General features: G+C 30.8%; 1 protein-coding gene across 1 annotated transcript; it reads right to left on the bottom strand.

Annotated features, from left to right (window-relative positions):
- Positions 1-384: 384 nt before the first annotated feature.
- On the bottom strand, positions 385-15,231 carry LOC134701344 (uncharacterized). The gene is made up of 11 exons (XM_063562483.1): positions 15,146-15,231; positions 13,991-14,266; positions 12,397-12,732; positions 11,375-11,668; positions 10,774-10,881; positions 5,278-5,305; positions 4,970-5,001; positions 3,811-3,993; positions 3,208-3,342; positions 1,856-1,905; positions 385-794 (listed from the first exon to the last, which is right to left on the bottom strand). The coding sequence occupies exons 1-11, from the start codon at positions 15,177-15,179 to the stop codon at positions 576-578; spliced, it is 1,695 nt and encodes a 564-aa protein (XP_063418553.1). The 5' UTR covers positions 15,180-15,231; the 3' UTR covers positions 385-575.
- Between the last annotated feature and the right edge of the window lie 3,831 nt (positions 15,232-19,062).

The following is a 19,062-nucleotide window of genomic DNA, read 5'->3' as shown; positions in this document are numbered from 1 at the left end:
TAAAACTTTTTTACTCGTAGAATATATATGTATTGGGATTTATTTTGTACGTTTCTTATAAAACAGTAATTAATGTTTTGTTTATTATTCTGTTTTTCTGTTCAACATAAGAATCCTGATTTAATCGTCATAGTACATTGAATAGAGGACTACCTAACTATAATTTTAATAAGACTATGTGACCAAGGTCAATATCCATATTGATATGGAGTCTTAATTAAAAATCTAAAGATAAAAACCATGGTTAACTCCTCAGTATAACAGTATATGTATCATGCTTTTTGCTACTAAATATATATATATATATACAAAAATATAATTTCAAATTATTTCAGCAAATTTAATCAACAAAATATCAATTAAAATCAAATCACACTAAAAAGATACAAACCTCCACAATTTCATAAAAAGTATGATTGTAAGATAAGTTCGGGACAACTGCGTTAATTTTGATAGATATGGGTAATGCTTTTTTTAATTTCTGTTCATTGGGAATAACCTTATATTATGACGAATTTTGTCTTCCATCTTCCAAAAAGGTCTACATGAACATTGTAAAATTGTTTGATCTGATCTTATGACTTTTTTGTATAGTCAATTATTCCAACAATATACATAAAATCGTCATCGTCCTCATTGTCAACCTCCTCCTCACTCTCTTCTAGTGGCATACCAACTGCTCCTGTGTCAATGTCGGCATAGATTGTTCTGTCATTGATTCCATGAATATGTGCCTCATTTGTTTGATTTATTGGATCAAAAACTACATCTACGTAATGTAATGCGTCATTGTCCTGGTGAATAAATATGATTATAATATGGATGAATATTTATTTACACAACATTGAACTGTCATTTTCATTTTGATGTGAAGTGAATACAGATTGTGAGGAATAATAGTGTCAGTTTCGTCCTTCAGTTAATTTCTTATGTGCTCTGATAATCCCTGACAATAAGGAAAATTAATGGGGAACAGTTGTTTACATATACATGTAGTATTTTGTTCTTGTTTCAGTTTTGATGTTGATCAAGACAGCTGAGAACAAATTGAAGCTAGACAAAACGTTTAAATATTGATATGTCAAATGAAAGCAATAACGTTTTAAGGAATGATTGACATCTTTATTTGTAAAGTGTCTATTTTAATGAAAATGCAATATGTTGACTTGAATGGATAGCAGTACAAAACAGGTTGAAGGAGTAAACAACGCTGAAACAACTAGTTCAAAATTTGAAAATCAATATTAAAAACAGCAAAATTGTTATCATTTTGTTCTTTTTCATATTTCGTCCACACGAGCGGATAGAATTAATTTTCAGTACTTTATGTCAACATGAAATTCTATTGTGATTACATATTTATATGCCTCATCTAACATGTCTAATGGCATTACGTTTTTCGTCTGTGCATTAGTTCGTTCGTTTATTAGTCTGTCTATTCGTCCGTTCTTTCATCTGTCCTGCTTCAAGGTAAAATGTTTGGTCAATGTAGTCTTAAATGAAGTTGAATTCCAATCAACTTAAAATCTAGTACATATGTTCCCTATGTTATGATCGTTCTACGTTTGATGCTAAATTAGAGTTTTTACCTTAATGCCACGGTCCACTGAACATAGAAAATGATAGTGCGCGTCAGGCAACGGTGCACTATGGACACATTCTAGTTAATTATGTTTTTTCTTTTTAAAACTCAATTGTCTTATCACTTGAATAATCTATATTTTCCTGAGTATACAACAACGTACGAAATTGATGAGGTTCGAAATAGTTGATTTTGAATTTGTAATTGTTGTATGGAAGTGCTGTATGATTTTTGAACTTCGATTAAATTGAAAACGCTACAATCAATGATTACCTGTTCATGTCCTACCTTGAAGGTCTTTCCAGAAAATTGACCTCTCATTCCTGAAATTAAATTAAAAAAAATGATTTCTCACCTATTTTCAGTTCGTTTTTTATTTCAGTCAATGTATAGGGATATACTGCGTTTATAGTTTTACTGTTCTCTAATTAAAATATTGCTTACATACAATTTTTAACACCACACTACAATATTCTGGAACAGTTCTTTTTTTTTTTATTTTATTGCACGTTCAGACTATTCGGGAATCGTCATTCACCTGTACACATCATCATACTAAATTGTATTAAATACTGTTGAACAGTACTGAAATGACTGCAAGTGAATTATCTGAATAGTATTGGATAATTTTGAAGTACGCATTATGACTGACTTATATTTTGTTTATTTTTTTCATAAGATGTTAAGATAAAACTAACCGTTTAAGAATGAAATTTATCCATTATTAAAAGCTTTCACACGTAATGCATAGAAGAAAGCATTTCAGAATTTATCTTTCTATTCATCTTCGCTGACTATTAGAAATTTGTCAAGTAAATGCAGCATGGCAACATAAAATAACTGAACCCGGACTGATAATGCTGTTTTTCTTTGCCAGTAAATATGTTCGTGGTTGAGAAGGGTAAGTAGTCCTTAGATGAATGTTTTACTCCTGTTTTATACTGTTGCATAGACTGCATCAGTAAACGTCATTAGAATGCAATTAATTTCTATTCTGATTTAAAGAAATTATTCAAATATTTGTTTTGTCAATTAAAATTTGTTTTTACTCTAAGGCTACGTGTTAAAGACAGCACTTTGACCTATGATGGTTTACTTTTAATTCCCTGAGGGTTTCACCAGCCCAGTTGTCAGAACTTCTGTGCTGACATGAATTATCATTGATATGGTCATATTTATAGATTAAATGTTCACAAAAATTTAGAAATTTTAAAATACCAAGGTTTTTCTACCTCAGGAATAGATTACCTTAGCTGTATTTGGCAAAACTTTAGGAAATTTTGGCCCTTAACATGCTCAATGCTCCTCACCGTTGTACTTTATTTGGCCTTTTAAACTTTTTTGGCTTCGAGCGTCACTGATGAGTCTTTTGTAGACGAAACGCGCGTCTGGCGTAAAAACATAATTTAATCCTGGTATCTATGGTGAGTTTATTAATTTCCAAACATATCCGTATATTTCAAATACCATATGAATATGCAGTGCATTATTTTATCAATTAATCTTTATAAAGCTATCTGCCCCCTTATCGATCTATTACTTTAATCATCAAATGATGTTTCTAATATTTGTATAGATGAAATAAATGCAGATGAAAAAGTATATGAAGAACAACTTTTTATTACCGTTTATATTTGGATTTCTATTTGATAATATGGTCTCATGACTAGAATGTTTGCATGTTCTAACGCAATGTTGCATTCTGTCGAATTTATTGGACGTTTGGCCTTGATAGATGCTATTTTCAACTGCAAAACCAGCTGAAAGTATCAAACAATCAATATAAACACTTATGCTGGACATATGATAAACTAATATATACAAATGACAATACTCAATTATTTGCACGACTGGAAATGTAATCGCCATTTACTCTTTATGATTAATATTTAGATAAAACAGTGTATCGCAAAAATAATTGAAAACTAGTTTTTCCTTTGCCCTTCTCGTTTTCGGTTTCTCTTGTCTATTTAGTTGAGTAACGATATCAAACAAAACATGACACATATGTTTTGAATATTTCAACTTAAGCATGTTAATTAAAACAAAAATTCCTACTTAAACTATAGTTATAGTAAAACACCGACATATGTTATTGCTGAACTAGTACTGCAGTACATGATTGTGTTCTTAAAACTAAACTAAAATCGTAAAAAATATATAGTCAATATTATAAAAAGGAAATTCAATATTTGTTTGCTTTTTTCGTCATAACTATTATAAGTAACCTTGATTATTAGATGAATTTGATGTGAAATGGTTTTGATAGGGAATTTCAATTCGGCCCTGAAGCAGTGCTGTTGTTTGGTGTTGATTCGTGCTTCTATGGTTGTCAGGATCAGAGTCTTGGAGTCTACTTTCTAATGATCTTTCTTGTGACTGGTAAATGAAATTTTCAACAGACATTTCATCTAGTAAAAAGAAAGAAAGGATACACTGTTCTGTATAAACTTAAACATAGATTATTTTGCAACGCTTAGTTGTTAAATCAAATTTTAATGTCAATTTGCTATGCATTTTCCTCAAAATGTTTATTGTTGTGAAGATTTTGGATTATCTGATGTAACATGAAGTTTTTAAGTTGTTGATTGTTCCTTGTTTTAAATTACTGAATAGCAGAAACAGGCTAATTATGCTTATGACATGTATGATGTCCAAACGGTATCCACGCAAAAATATTTTTTAAACGTATCAAACGTTAAAAGAACAATTATTTACAATTTGGAGATTACTGTTATTCCAAAACCAACATTTTGAATAGGCCTGTACAATGTAAGGAATATGACAGTTGTTTCCATGCTTTGCATTAGTTGGTATAGTCGTCAATATGTCAGACAATAACTAAAAAAACTTGACTCAATTTGCATGAAACTTTTGTAAATTGTGTTAAACTGATCAACACCACAAATCGGGGCTGTTCCAAAGTGATCAGGATTTAGCAGATCATGTTCCACCTGTGTCAACCGCTGCTCTGTTACAATTCTCAATAAAAAAAAGTATAGGTAGACGTGATAAACTTATCCGTCGTAATTTATATAACATATATTTAGTAATGAATAACAACCTCGTGATGATATTTATAGCAGATTCAAAATTATCAAACTCTGTAATAAAATTGAAATTCAAAATTCCACAAATGAAATATCAAACGCTCGACCGGAAAGACGGATGCAGAACTCTGTTCCATAGTACGTGTCGTACACGGTCGTAAAAATTGAGGACATTCATGTTTGAGTTGTTGACATTATTCATAAGACATAAATCATGATTTAGGATTTATAACAGATAACAGATTGAAAAATATGTCGTTTTAATTACTAGTATTCTCTATCAAAAGGTATTAAAACTCCTTTTTAAAGAACATACTATGAATTATTAAATATATACCTCTAAGTTCGCGATCCTGGACGTAAGAATTCCTGAAAAAAAGAATTTTACGTCTCAGTTGTTAATGGAGTTAAGATGGGAAATAAATAACGTTGAAATAAGATGCACAATACGATAAGATTAAATTAGGGAAATAAGTATACATGTTAGATAAAAAAAAAAAGGGTTGTGTCAGATATTCAAAATAATCACTGATGTTGTCGAGTTCTATGTTAAGATATACTCATTTCTGAATAAATACATTTTGTTGTGTAACACATGTTCAGACAATCAACACATGGTATAATATTTTATATATATATACATACCTTAGAAACTGTGTCTTGCAAACAAAACCTGAAACAAATGACAATTTTAGACCAGTAATAATCTGTTTATCAAAATAAATTTTCAAACTTCGAAAAAAACATATGATACCCTTGTCATCATTCAGAGTTTAGTTTCTAGCATGAACTGAAACTAATAAATAATTTTATAATTCGATTTAAAGGGCTTGACCGTTAAATCACGTTATCAGAGGAAGACAAGACTTGCTACAGTTCATGCACAGGTCAATGTAACGCGCATGTCTTAATTCGATTATACGGCATATCAATTTTACCAGCTAAAGCACTCCTCACAATATTTTGAATGCACGGTCTGCTAGGAAGTAACTATATATATCTAAGGTCAGATTGTTGAGTTTATTTTACGCATAATTATTGTAAATACTTATCTTAATAATTTTTCAATTTCAACTGATTATTGATTAATTAATTTCAAATCGGTCACATTCAATTTGATAATTTATAAATTATTGGACAATTTACTAAAGCAAGGATTTATATATAGTATACAAATCTTTGTCTAAAGTTATTATAATACGAGCGAATTTATTTTAATTTATTTTTATGATTGTATAATGAATTTTTGATTCGCATAATTTTTAATTCAGTTATATTGATATTTTTGTATCTTTTTATCGAGGTATTAAAATATGAAAACTAGGTTCCAGGTATTTCTATTCAATTTACATTTCGTAATGCAGATTAAAATGGTAATGTTCCATTATCAGGTATGTTTAACTATTATTTAATAATGGGGTTGTCTTGTGAGACATTAACACCATCAAATGCAATAATTAATTTATGGTACCATTTATTGTTCTTTAGCGTGTTTAGGACAGCAGTAAATCGTAAATTATATTTCAAAGTTGAGCATCCGTTAAAAGAAACTAGTTGATAAAATTTGATACGGCAGCTACAGTAATGTCTTTATAACCGATTGTTGTTCAGTCAGCCAAATTGCGTTGCACATATACAGCGACATATAATACAATATGTCTCTGATATTTATATTTAATATTTATTTCAAATAATAATCATTCATATTTTGAAGTAATGTCTTTATAACCGATTGTTTTTTCGGTTATCCAAATTTCATTGCACACATTTTGATATTTATTTAGTGTATAAAATCAAGGATTTGTATAGTTGTATATTATTTTAATTATATTTGTTCATATTGACATTTATTGTAAGGTTTATGATGCCTGAGAAGTAAAGGCGTTAAAAGAGGTGTTATAATTGGGGTAAAGAAAACGGCTTTAGCCACCTGTGAGGTAAAAATAGCTGCGCATCGGAAACAGAAACTGAAAATTTGTTATCTAGGATTATTTCAATCATCAGCAGGTTCATTTTTATGAATGTCAGTCAGAGAAGTGGCAGTATGCCTTATCTAAATACATCAATAAAAAAGGTACTTCTTTTATTCTTTAATTTTAATGTAACTAATTCAGTACATGACATTTTTAGCTTTAGCATTGATTTGAGTAGTAACATTTCGAGCATAATAAGAAAACAATTCTAAATGGCGGATACTATATTGATCCGGATTGCTTTTTACTATTAGAGACCATACCACGAATAAGAATAAGATTGATTTAGTTAATTGGTTTCTTATCTATATTTCTCACCACGATTAGAAACATTTCAACATTGATTTATTTTATAATTACACTGAGAAGGTATAGTCCCGCAGTCATTTTATATTCAGTGCATATTTTTAGTATGCGTATATATCACGAAGGAATTTTTACATTTTTCTCTTTGTATCACTCTGACCACAAGTATATCTAAATTTGATTTATTTTCACGCATCTTTATAAAAGAGAGAATCATTTCACTAGTCAAGTTTCAGAAACTAAATCTGCACTACTTGTGCGAAATATAAAAATAAATGGTATCTCGCAGCTATATACAAATTCATCAACAAAATATCAATGATGATGCATTTTATATCAGATATTTATTTGACAACCAATTTGAATTAGGCAAGAGAGCAAAGAAGACTTGGAGCTAGCAGGGTTCAGGTCATAAGTTGGAAACGAGCTGTTTCGGTTAAGGAAAGCAATTTCACAGTCTTGTAATTGGGGACCAGTTGATTTAGATCTATGGATATTATTCATGTACCATGATCACAACAAATCATTCATGCCCTGTCTGTATTATGTATAAATAATGTGATCAAAACTAAGGTCTTGCACAAGGGTAAACCGTCATGACTCACAAAGCTTTTTTTGCGCACGTTTTAATCGTGCCCAGAAAAATAAAATGCTACATGTAATGGACAAGATAATCAATTGTTGATTTTCAAATATTTACATAAGCTGAAAATAGTATTGCCATGTGTTTGACGTTCAAGTCACGAATCTTTATTGGTTTTTTTCGGGGTTTGTTTAAACTAGCTTTATTGGATTTTTCATATGAGTGGAACTAGTAGCTATTAATCCGGGATCCACTTGGGCATTTTCAACTTTAAAGTTTCCATTAGCCTCAAATTTTACAAAATTGATCAGCAAGGCAAGATATTTTTACTACTATACTTGGAAAAAGGCTTCGTTGGTTTATGTATGTGTCATATTTGTTTTTCGTAAACTGCTGTGTTATAAATTAGGCCGTTAGTTTTCTCGATTGAAATGTTTTATATTTTCCATGTCGGGACCTCTAATAGCAGACTATATTGTATGATTTTTTCTCATTGTTGAAAGCCGTAAGGTTGACTATATTTGCTTACATTTACCTCATTTGTACTTTCAAGTGGATAGTTGTCTCACTGGCAATTATAATCTTTTAATTAACACTAATAACGATTAGAGCAGAAATAGTATACACTTCTGCAAGTTACGTTTACAAACTTTATTACCAGATAAGTAGATCTCTGATAAAATTATCGTCTGAAAATTGTTGATATAAATTTACAACTTAAGCGAGTTTTTGTCTGGGTTAATGGTTTTCTTTAATCTTATGTATATCATTACAGATGTCAAGAAAAGTCCAAATTAGTTAGGTGATGAATTGATGTTATTGCTTTTGTAGTTTAGATATTAAAGTTGCGTATATCTCAGACTATAAAATTGCTAATTAGTACGATTTTGTTATCTGAAAGAGAAACAACGTAATTGGGTTAAATACTGTGAACAGTTATACATGGAATTTTATGTATATACGTTTATAAGGGAATACTAGTTTTTGTAAGCAGTCATAAATGATTTGGCATAATAATTGTTGTCGAACGCCATACTAATGATATGCAATAAAACAAAAACAAAACAAAACAAAAACAAACAAAACAAAACAATAAACAAAAACAAAATTAAACAAACAAAACAAAATATTACACGATACCAGTTTTAATGCCGTATTGACGAGCGCCTCTAAGACGGCTAATATTCCATCGGCTATTTTTAGAGTCAAATTTTTGGGGGGTCTTAACTGCTCCTCAGTTTTAAAAGTTTTTGTCTGGGCAACACGATTCATTAACTAGTTTGAATTGACTTTGAACATGCTTTCAGTAACTGCGAGTACTCTTAGATGGGTACTTGATGTCTTTAGTCTATTTGTTAGTTGTGTATTGTGTTTTGTGTCTAGCTAATGAGGTAAACCTACCTCAACTTTGTTTTATTTTGTGTTGTTAACCCGGCGATGTCCCCGGTTACGGTAGGGATAAATTCTCACAAACTTGTTGTGTGTCGCAGTCTTTTATACTTGTTGTACGTTTAAATTGATTTATACTTAAATATGGCTTTGTTTTCTTGTTTGCCGGGACCCTTTGTTGCTATTATACTGTTTGGACTATGTTTATTGGTGAATGCTGTACGGTGGTATATAGCTGTTTACGACTAGTTCATGTCAGATCTTCTAGTTTATATATTTTCTGACAGTAAAAGTAGAATTCAGCCAATGGTAATATAAAAAGTATCAACCATATATCTGATTACAAACATACATATAACAGTTGGCAAGTCAAATATTTTTTATCTGTTATCATATCAATTTTATTTATTTTTCTATATTGTAAATTACCAATCTAGAGCTGATTATTGATTGATTGTCAATTTAAGATATCTCATGTTTCCAAAAGCGTGCTTGGAAAGTGGGGTTTTCAATCACCAAAATTTCGTTGTTGCTCGGAAGTTTGTAGTTACTTATGGTTGTGTTCTCTTATACATTTTCGTATCACATTTTTTTAGCAAGGTCAAAGTGTTATGGGGCACTTTAAGTAAAGAGATAAACTAATCGTATGCTCATTTTTGAAGGGCCCTGCAATATTAAGTAATCCACTAAACTGAACATGACATCGGACAACCGTTCTATACGATAGGTCCTAACTTATAAGCGATTTGATTTTCTCCAAGATTTGTTACCTTAGTCGAATTTGCTTTGTTCAAATGTTACCACGATTGCAATACAAGCACAAGATTCCAAATAAGTGATTGAACCAAACTACAGTGAGAAGGAATATGTTATTTGTCAGATTTGAAAGCTATCTAATTTTATACAAGTTACAAGTTACAATTTTAATTTATGCTATTATCTATTTTCATCTATTTATTGTCTATCAAACGGCGAAGTAGGTTATTGGCTTCGGGAATCTGTTAGCTAGTAGTTACTGCGGTCAGATTCTTGTTATTACACAATATAACAATCAGAGTTATCTGTTATATCGACTCTCAATGTATGGTACTGGTTGGCGGTAACAAGTTCCAAAACATTCTTTGTGAAATCAGTGTTTTTGAACTTGTTTAGTGGCGGACTTTATAGGCTGCACCAGTACCGATGAACTTGATTTATCACTGTATTATTATTTCATTTAGAACATTAATCCATGTTATCTTTATTTTCACCTCAAACGAAATTTCTCATGTTGATTTTGGACATCTGTTGCCAGGGTTCAATTCAGCACCCCATTATTTCAAAATTTTCAATTCATTTTAGTTTTTATTTGAATTTTGAATTTTATTTATCTATTTTATTTGCATTTTATTTACGGTTGCCCAAAGACCCTTTGTTTGTGGGTTGGTAACCGACAGAAGCCATGATCTTACTTCGCCAATAAAATATATTTTGACTTTAATAACGTCTTCTCTCTTATAACTATAAAATAGAAAGGTCTGCTTTGAGCACTTGACTTTGTTTTTGCATTTTTGTACACTTTTCAAAAGGTTGTAAAGACAAGTCCACCTCTTTCAGACTTGAATATTTGATTTTTTTTTCATTTTTTTAACACTAGTATTTGATTTTATACGTATTTTTAGCTTAGAATTAAACATTTGTCAAATAAGGCAGTATTTCATAATAGATTTTCCTATCTATACATATAACGTCTTTTAGAAAACTAGAATAAGGATATACAAGGAGGAACACTGAAATCTAACGTTATTTGATGAACGAATCGAGGAGTCAGTGCAATGTTTACACCCTCATTAGTCTATTTTATGTAACCCTTTTTTTTCTTTTTTTACTTAAGAATCTATTACAAATTACCTTTCTTCAGACGTAACGATATAGCTATTGTTAAGGCTGTCACAACGATGACAATTCCGACGATTGTCCCAATAAGGTGTGCAGTCATTCTGATATGTTTTGGTTTAACTGGAATGATATATAATCTGAATGCAATAAACGTATTACATTTAACACTTACAAAAGGAGATACCAACATTTCATTCACATAATTTGTTAATAGAAAAATTATAAATACAACAAGGCATTTCAAGCATTATAAAATATGGCTTTTTGAATAATATGTCGAAAAGTAATGATTTGCGGTATATCCAAACCAGGGGATTCCAAAGATCTTGAACACATTTAAAAACAGAAGGAGCGAACATCCTTAAATAAAAGATAATGAATACCACTATATACAAATACGTCAAAGAACTTTCATCTTTGTTTTTCAAAGCATGCATTTCTCAATTATCACATCATATTTTTAACAGTGTGTTTCATACAAGTTGGTTGCGTTATGTCACCAACTACCCTTTATAGGGAATACATGTACAAAATGTACCTATTCATTATCTGCCATGGTCGTTTATCTTAAGAAAACGGTAGAAACATTTTCATGGACTTTTAAGATACTTACATGCGAATGTTTTTACTATATGTATATTGGTAAAATTACTACTTCCTATTTCATTAATAGCAACAATCCGTAACATATAATTTGTATTTGCCTCGAGATGTTTTAAAACATGATGACAGCAATCAACAGATGTATCATTTATCGGTAGGGATTTATTCCATTCAATAGTATCCACCGTTTTATACTCTAAAATAAACTGTTGTTGTTTTCCGCCGTTAAATGTACTATTCCAGTAGACCGTAAGATTTTCTATGTCAGCAACTACCTTTATTATCTTTGGTTTCTCTGGTAAATCTGAAACAAGATAATTCATTACAGTGCACGTATTACAACAACTTTGAATGATATTTTGATTTAATATTCGTATGGGGCTCATGTTGTTCCGTGTTTAGTTTTGAATGATGTGTTTGGTTAACTGTTGTTTTCCTTTCGATAATTTTGTTTCTTGTCATGACCTTTTCAATTTGCTTTAGGCTTGGGAGTTTGAATGTCACTTTGGTGTATTTCGCCTCTCTTTTGCAGTCTCCTTTACTTGCCCTTTCAGATATTGATGATGTCCTGTTACTCAATAACCAATATATCAGCGTGTGTTTTATATAGATATTTGTGTCTTTTTATAAAGTTATTACTTACCCTATAAGGTTTGCTTCATACATGTATTTTGATTTTTGGCAGATATCTACACAGATTGATGACTTGAACCTAGAATCTATGACACATGTGATGACTTTATGGTCATGTATAACAATGCCAAACAAGATAAAAGTGGTATTCACTTCGAAAGTTCATTGTATATTATTCTTTGAATCTCATATAAATTCCGACTTTTTTCAACTTCTAATCATATTCGAGTAATCTTGAAATTTTAAGAGATGAACTGTGTAGTCTGAGACTGGAACAAATCTTGCTCACTTGATTTACGAATATTTTTCGGGTAGGAATTCAGGAACACACGATATTAATATTAAAAGCCTTTTTACATTAGAAGATTGGAAATAAACTACTGTGGTGTATGTACTTACCAGCTGCGGAAAGTTTAACCAAATGCACTGTTTCGCCTATTTCATTTTTAATTTTAAATTCATAAGAAGTGAAGTCGTGTTTTGTAAGGTTATATCCTTGAAGTCTAATGGTAAATCCATGTATTTGAACTTCTTTATCAAATATTGTATCTGTTAAGGTTGAGTTCGTAATTGAAATGTATGTACTTTTGATAGCATGATACTCCTCATGCTTCATCACGTTTATAATTACTCCTGTTATTTCTGGGAAACTGTACACATGAACTTTGATATTAATAGGAGATCCAAATCGTCCATATTGTGTTACAGCATTCTGGGAAACGATGATAGGTCTTTCTGCAATAGAATAAATAGCGTTAACGCAAATAATGCTAAATTTACACGATTTTCATCGAAAATGTATTATATTGTTTAATGCGATACTCCTACATGTTATTTCATATGACAAAAGACACAAGGTTTGTTATTTAGTACGCTATGGCATCAAGTGTATACATGTACTTAATAAACTTAGGTTTATTTCTTTTCGACACAATATTTACTTGATTGTTACATTTAGGCAAAATATAAATTGGACGAATTCAATTTATTTAGAACATCTTTTACTTGTTTTCAACATTGGGTCGATACCGCTGCTTGTATTCAGTGTTTCAATACTGGCAGGACTTTTAAAAAATACAAATATTTCTCAAATCATTTACAAATTTGGAAATTGTGAAGAAGTTTAAGCGATAAAATATATCCGTTCTGGTTAACCCCTTTCCATGACGGTTTTGATTACGTAGTATGTGTGTGTTACTAGGTTATCATTAATTGATTAATTATCAGTTGAACCTTTCGTACTCTGACGTAATACATGAAATTTAGGTAAACTTTCGATAAATGTTTACGTCTACAGTGAAACAGAAACCAGTCAATTTGATCAAAAGTGCATGTTTTTTTTAATTGTACACCTATATAAGAATTAGTAATAATCTATTTATGAATACCTGACTTTTATAATGATTTAGAATTAATAGGAATACAATTGAGAATAAAAATGGGGAACATACCTTGAGACAACAACAGGACGAAATAGCAGACAACAGACGAATGTCACTGAAGGAATCTATTTGAGCTTACAAAGTCGACGGTACGATAGATTTAAAAGAGGAATTATTTTTTTGTTTATGTTTTCTCATTCTTGCTAATTTAATTGTATAAAACAAATAATAAAACACATAAAGTAAAATCGATGCCTCTAAAACTTTGAGACACTTAATTGAAATAAAATAAAATAAGGAAAAATATTAGTAAAATATGTTTCAATCGGCCATATTCAGCATGTGGCTTCCCCAAATCAAGAACCAGTCAATCGTTGTTGTTAACTTTGTTTCTGCATATTAAATTTTGTCTGTTTCTTATTTTAACATGAATCAGGTTGCTGGTCTTCTCATTCAATTGTTGAAAGAATTGTTCTGAGTGGCCTTCATGTCTTGATATTTATAATGGTTACGCTTATTGTTGAAGGTTACTAGATTTATCATTATTTGCTCTCTTGTTGATAGCTGTCTAATTGGATGCATACAGCATTTCTGTATTGTATATTACTAACCATCGTATTGTACGCGTGTCTCTGCTAACTGAATTGTCGATCCATTGATATCTTTCACACCGTTTTCAACTCTACAGATGTAAATCCCATTCATTTGGTACCTTAGGTCCCTGCTTTGAAGTTGCAGATCTTGGTTATTACCCAGCATACGGATCGTTTGTCCAAAATTTGAACGATGCTCCCAAAAATGAAAGGTGTAGCTAGACGGATTACCATCTGGGATGCAATGCAGAACTGATTCTTCTTGAGCGAATGTTATGGTGACTGAGGGCGGGTCTGTAATATTGAAAAGACGATTAATATCATTTTTATAGGAGGGAAATAATCAAACAAGGCACTGGCAAAACACGTTTCGGATAGTATTAAAGGCATTTGAAACGAGTTTCTTATACTAAATATGTTAAAGAAAATTTTGAACCAATCTTTACATATTTAATAAATATAAAAAAGAAGATGTGGTATGATTGCCAATGAGACAACTGTCCACAATAGACCAAAATGACACAAACACAAACAACTATAGGTAAGCGTACCGCCTTCAACAATGAACAAAACCCATACCGCATAGTCAGCTATAAAAGGCCCCGATAAGACAATGTAAAACAATTCAAACGAGAAAACTAACGGCCTTACTTATATAAAAAACAATGAACGAAAAACAAATATGTTACACATAAACAAACGAAAACTTTTAAATTACAGGCTCCTGACTTGGAACAGGCACATACATAAATAATGTGGCGGGGTTAAACATGTTATCGGGATCCCAACCCCTCCTTACCTGGGACAGTGGTATTACAGTACAACATAAGAACGAACAGATGGACGTGGTCGGGTACACTATGAGCGTTCTTAAAAGATCAATTACGAATATAGAGCGTTGTTAAGAAAAAATATCCCTTCACTCAGTAAGTGTTCTTTTCAAACTAATCGATTTCGGAATTTAATGCCGAAATTTACCGGAATGTGATATTGATAAGCAATCAACACTGAAGCATTAGTCATGGACACAATGAGTGAATTGATAGATTCACGTAATTTTTTTTATCCATAACTCCCATGATTTCTCAATTGTAAATTGTGACAGTATTCCAATATCACCATATGAACAGTCATCTAATGATCAAAATAGTATAATCTTTAATTAAGACTTACATTGAACTGTGATTTTAACCACTTCTTCCACCATGCCAATAATATTTCTCGCTACGCATTTAAAAGATCCGTCCTCTTCTCGTTTGATTTTCAAAACTGTCACTGCACATTGCAATCTAATGCATCGATTTAAAACTTGCCGTGAACCACTTTCTATATACATTTCTGTAACGGACGGATTACCGTCGGACGAACAAGAAATTGTCAAGTTGTTGTTTTCCGTGACTACCATAGGGTTCGGATTGTCGATAATTACAGATGGTTTATCTATAGAAATGAAAATGCAGTTTTTTACAAGGAAATATATGTAAAAAAGGTCTTTACTTGTAAAGGTTGATTGCAAATACTGTATAGTACCATAAACTGCAATATATATATATATATATATATATTTTCCAATAAAGTTGCTTAATAAGAACAATGATTTTTTTTTTAAATATAAAAATAAAATAGAGAAAATAAATGAACAATGAAAAACTTGCATATTAAATTGTTATTACTTCATGTACATATATGGTACACCCTTTTTATATTTTTGCATAATGGCATGAAATAAAGTACTCTATATATATATAGCTAAATACTATCATCAATAGTTATCAAAGGAAATGTGGTTCAAGTTGTTTCCAATTTAGCAATGTTAACTCAAATTGAACACTGAAAATGTTTTTTTCTGTGTATATTTTAGGGTGTAAATCGTTGGTCGATGTATATTTTTTTATAAATTTCGGAAGCTTTGGATGTTTGATTGGGATGGGAATGAAATAACATATCAGTAATGTTAAAAAAATAATAACCAGTTAGATATCTTGTGAAAAAAATACAGTGTATATATTTTTATGTAAATGTTTATCAAAACTTTAAGATTTAAAAGAAATGAAAAGCAATACGAAAAGTGCCTGATTACTTTTTTATCTGTCAAAACTTCATGTAGTAACTTGAAATTTTCTATTGAAAATTTATAGAATTAATTAAGAAATGACACAGACAAACATAACAATTTGTTTAACGTATTTTTCTTGTACATGTTGTGATGTTAAAAGTAGAGTACATGTTAATGTGTATGATTTGTACAAACGTACCTCGAACATGCTATAATATGTACGAAATATTGGTTAAAAATGGTTTTAACTGGTACAAAAATTTCGTTTGATGTGATTTATTATTTGATTTTGCCATTTGAGTTCAAAAATTTTGTAATTTATTATCTTATCATCAATTTTCATTTTCCTTCTGAGTCTTAGTTGGTTGACGGATTATAATCACTTGTCTACAATCAACCTATATACAACATGTCCTAACTCCTAAGATATATCTTATGACAGGTCTTAGGAATGCTTCGTAGTACCGACCCCTGGACATTAACTATATGAAAAAAGGACAAAACACACGAACATGAATGAATGAAAAAGGTAAAATCACAAAAAAACTGAACTCAGAGGAAAATCAATTTGGAAAGTCCATAATCACATGGCAAAATCAAATAACAAAACGCATCAAAAACGAATGGACAAGAACTGTCATATTCCTGACTTGGTACAGGCATTTTCAAATGTAGAAAATAGTGGATTAAACCTGGTTCTATAGCGCTAACCCTCTCACTTTAATAACAGTCTCATCAAATTCCGCTACATTTACATGATGCGTTAAATAAACAGTCACAATTAATAAAATAGTCAAAATATGGGTACTTGATAAAATGATGATGAGAATATTATTGAGGTTAATAACATATGCATGTTGCAATAATAGAAACATATCATTAACTTTCAAATTTGTTAAAGTAAAATCTCTTGTTAAGCAATGTTTTTTACAGGTTATAACATGTACGATGCACTTTTGTACATGTTCTATCTTGTATTTTTGCCTTTATACAAGTTATAACTTATACAATATTTTTTTTTACATGTTATAACCTGTACAAAATGCAACTTGTACACGACACACACATATCAAGAAGCACATTACTTAAATTTCAGAAATCATTCAATATCTTTACTCACATTTTATATCAAGCGTGATATTTTTCTGTAGCGGTTGAAGCAAAGAATCACTGGTCACGTTACAACTATATTGCTTCTTGTGGTCATTTCTTGTAGGGTTGATCAATAGTGATAATATTCCTGGGCCCCCAGTATTCATCGGTGTAGACATATTGTACCATGTTATTATTTCCCTGGGAGGAACACCACTTTTAACAGTGCATGTAAGGTTCAATGATTTGTCCTCTTCTCCTTGAACAATCCCATTAGTGGAATTTATAATGTGTATGTCTGTTGGCTTCACTTGAAACAAAAGTTGTTCATTAGTAAATATGTTAACAATACACAAACACAAATAGGGTGAATATGAACAAAAACTACTTGTATATTCTCAATGTACAAATGTATTATTCGCTTAAATAAACTAATTTTAGATACCTTAAACTTAAAAAGGTGTACGTGGACGCGTGTGTCCTCTACGGAAGACGCATTAGTGACGCTCGAATCGATAATGTTCAAAAGGCCAAAATAAAGTATACGAAATTAACGCTAATCGAGGAATGCAAATGCTAACTACAGCTGTAATATAATACAAAATCTGTTCAGAATTTGTTCGTTTGACACATGGTCTTGTAGTGTGATGTAGGAACGTCCATTTAGTATTCATCATACATTTTCACTGACACTTACTCTTTTTCAAATAATATTTGGCTGAATTTTTAAAGACACTCAAGCTGTCAGGTTATTTTTTAATGTATTTGTATTCAAATTCTAACATCATGCGAGGAATATACGGAGTCCTATATCTGTTAATGTCTGTGTTATTTTGGTTTCTTGTGGAGAGTTGTCTCACTGACAATCATACCACATCTTTTCTTATACAAACAAAAGGAGTTGTGTATATACATTTGATGAGTGTGTTTGTAAAATATTGATAATAAAAATATGTTAACAACAATTAAATCCCTATTAAAAAAAAACCACAATGTAGACTTGACGAAAGACAACCAACCCCCTGTCGATATTTGACTTGTTTTTTTAACATTTTAGTTCTTCTCGATTAATGTCGATCAGTTGAATAAATGAATTTAAATAAAAGAAAAAATAATCAAAATAAAAACGGAAAAAATTAACTTTATATTTACGGAACATAAGATAACCAGTCAAAAAATAAAAAACTCAAAACTTACTCTTATTTGAATTTTTTGGTTGTTTAAGTTAGATATGTGTTGTCCATCGTTGTGCTGATCTGTCATGCCTTCTCCAATTTATAAAGTTTTTTTGTATATACTGTGCTGATACATCACTGTTCAATGTTATGGAGGGGATTAGTGATCACACACATATTAACCCTAGGCCTGCTAGTATATATGTGCTTGTCATGGGACTGAAATTCAAGTGTTGTTGTTGGTTGCTGTTTCTAATATTTGTTTTTCGTTTGATTAGTGAGCATAAATCAGGCTGTGTTTTTTTCTTATTTGACGCACGTAAAACGCATTTTTTTGCCGATGCTTTTAGGATTACTAAAAGAGGTATGTTTTGTTCAAAGTTGAACGCATTTTGTTAACATACAGGTCACGTTTATATGGTATGCATTGCACGGTCCTCGAACAAGCGTGGATGAAGATCATTGTAAGCAATCTTACTATCCAAACCCAAATTATTGTACTAATACATTTTTTGTACGTACTAAATGGCTTGCATAAGTGCATGTACATGTAGCAGCACAGATTAAATAACAAACGATCCCTTATTAAAAATTAAAACTAAACAAAACAAAACAAAAACAAAATCAAAAACAAAAACAAACAAACAAGCTAGATAAAAAAAAAGAGGTGTTCCGCAGGGCGCAGCTTTATACGACCGCAGAGGTCGAACCCTGAACAATTGGGGCAAGTATGGATACAATATTCAAGCTTGATACAGCTCTAACTT

This window comes from Mytilus trossulus, unplaced genomic scaffold (assembly GCF_036588685.1).
Source record: "Mytilus trossulus isolate FHL-02 unplaced genomic scaffold, PNRI_Mtr1.1.1.hap1 h1tg000236l__unscaffolded, whole genome shotgun sequence".
Lineage (NCBI taxonomy): Eukaryota > Metazoa > Mollusca > Bivalvia > Mytilida > Mytilidae > Mytilus > Mytilus trossulus.
Note: the sequence above shows the minus strand (reverse complement) of the source record. Positions and strands in the feature narration are given on the sequence as shown.

Bases quoted from the DNA above. Each gene is read 5' to 3' on its own strand.
- LOC134701344 (XM_063562483.1), bottom strand. From the start codon at position 15,179: ATGGTGGAAGAAGTGGTTAAAATCACAGTTCAAT. The intron at 14,267-15,145 runs GTAAGTCTTAAT...TCAATATTACAG, and splicing joins GGTTAAAATCACAGTTCAAT to ACCCGCCCTCAGTCACCATA. The intron at 10,882-11,374 runs GTAAGTATCTTA...ATATCATTCCAG, and splicing joins TATAGTAAAAACATTCGCAT to TTAAACCAAAACATATCAGA.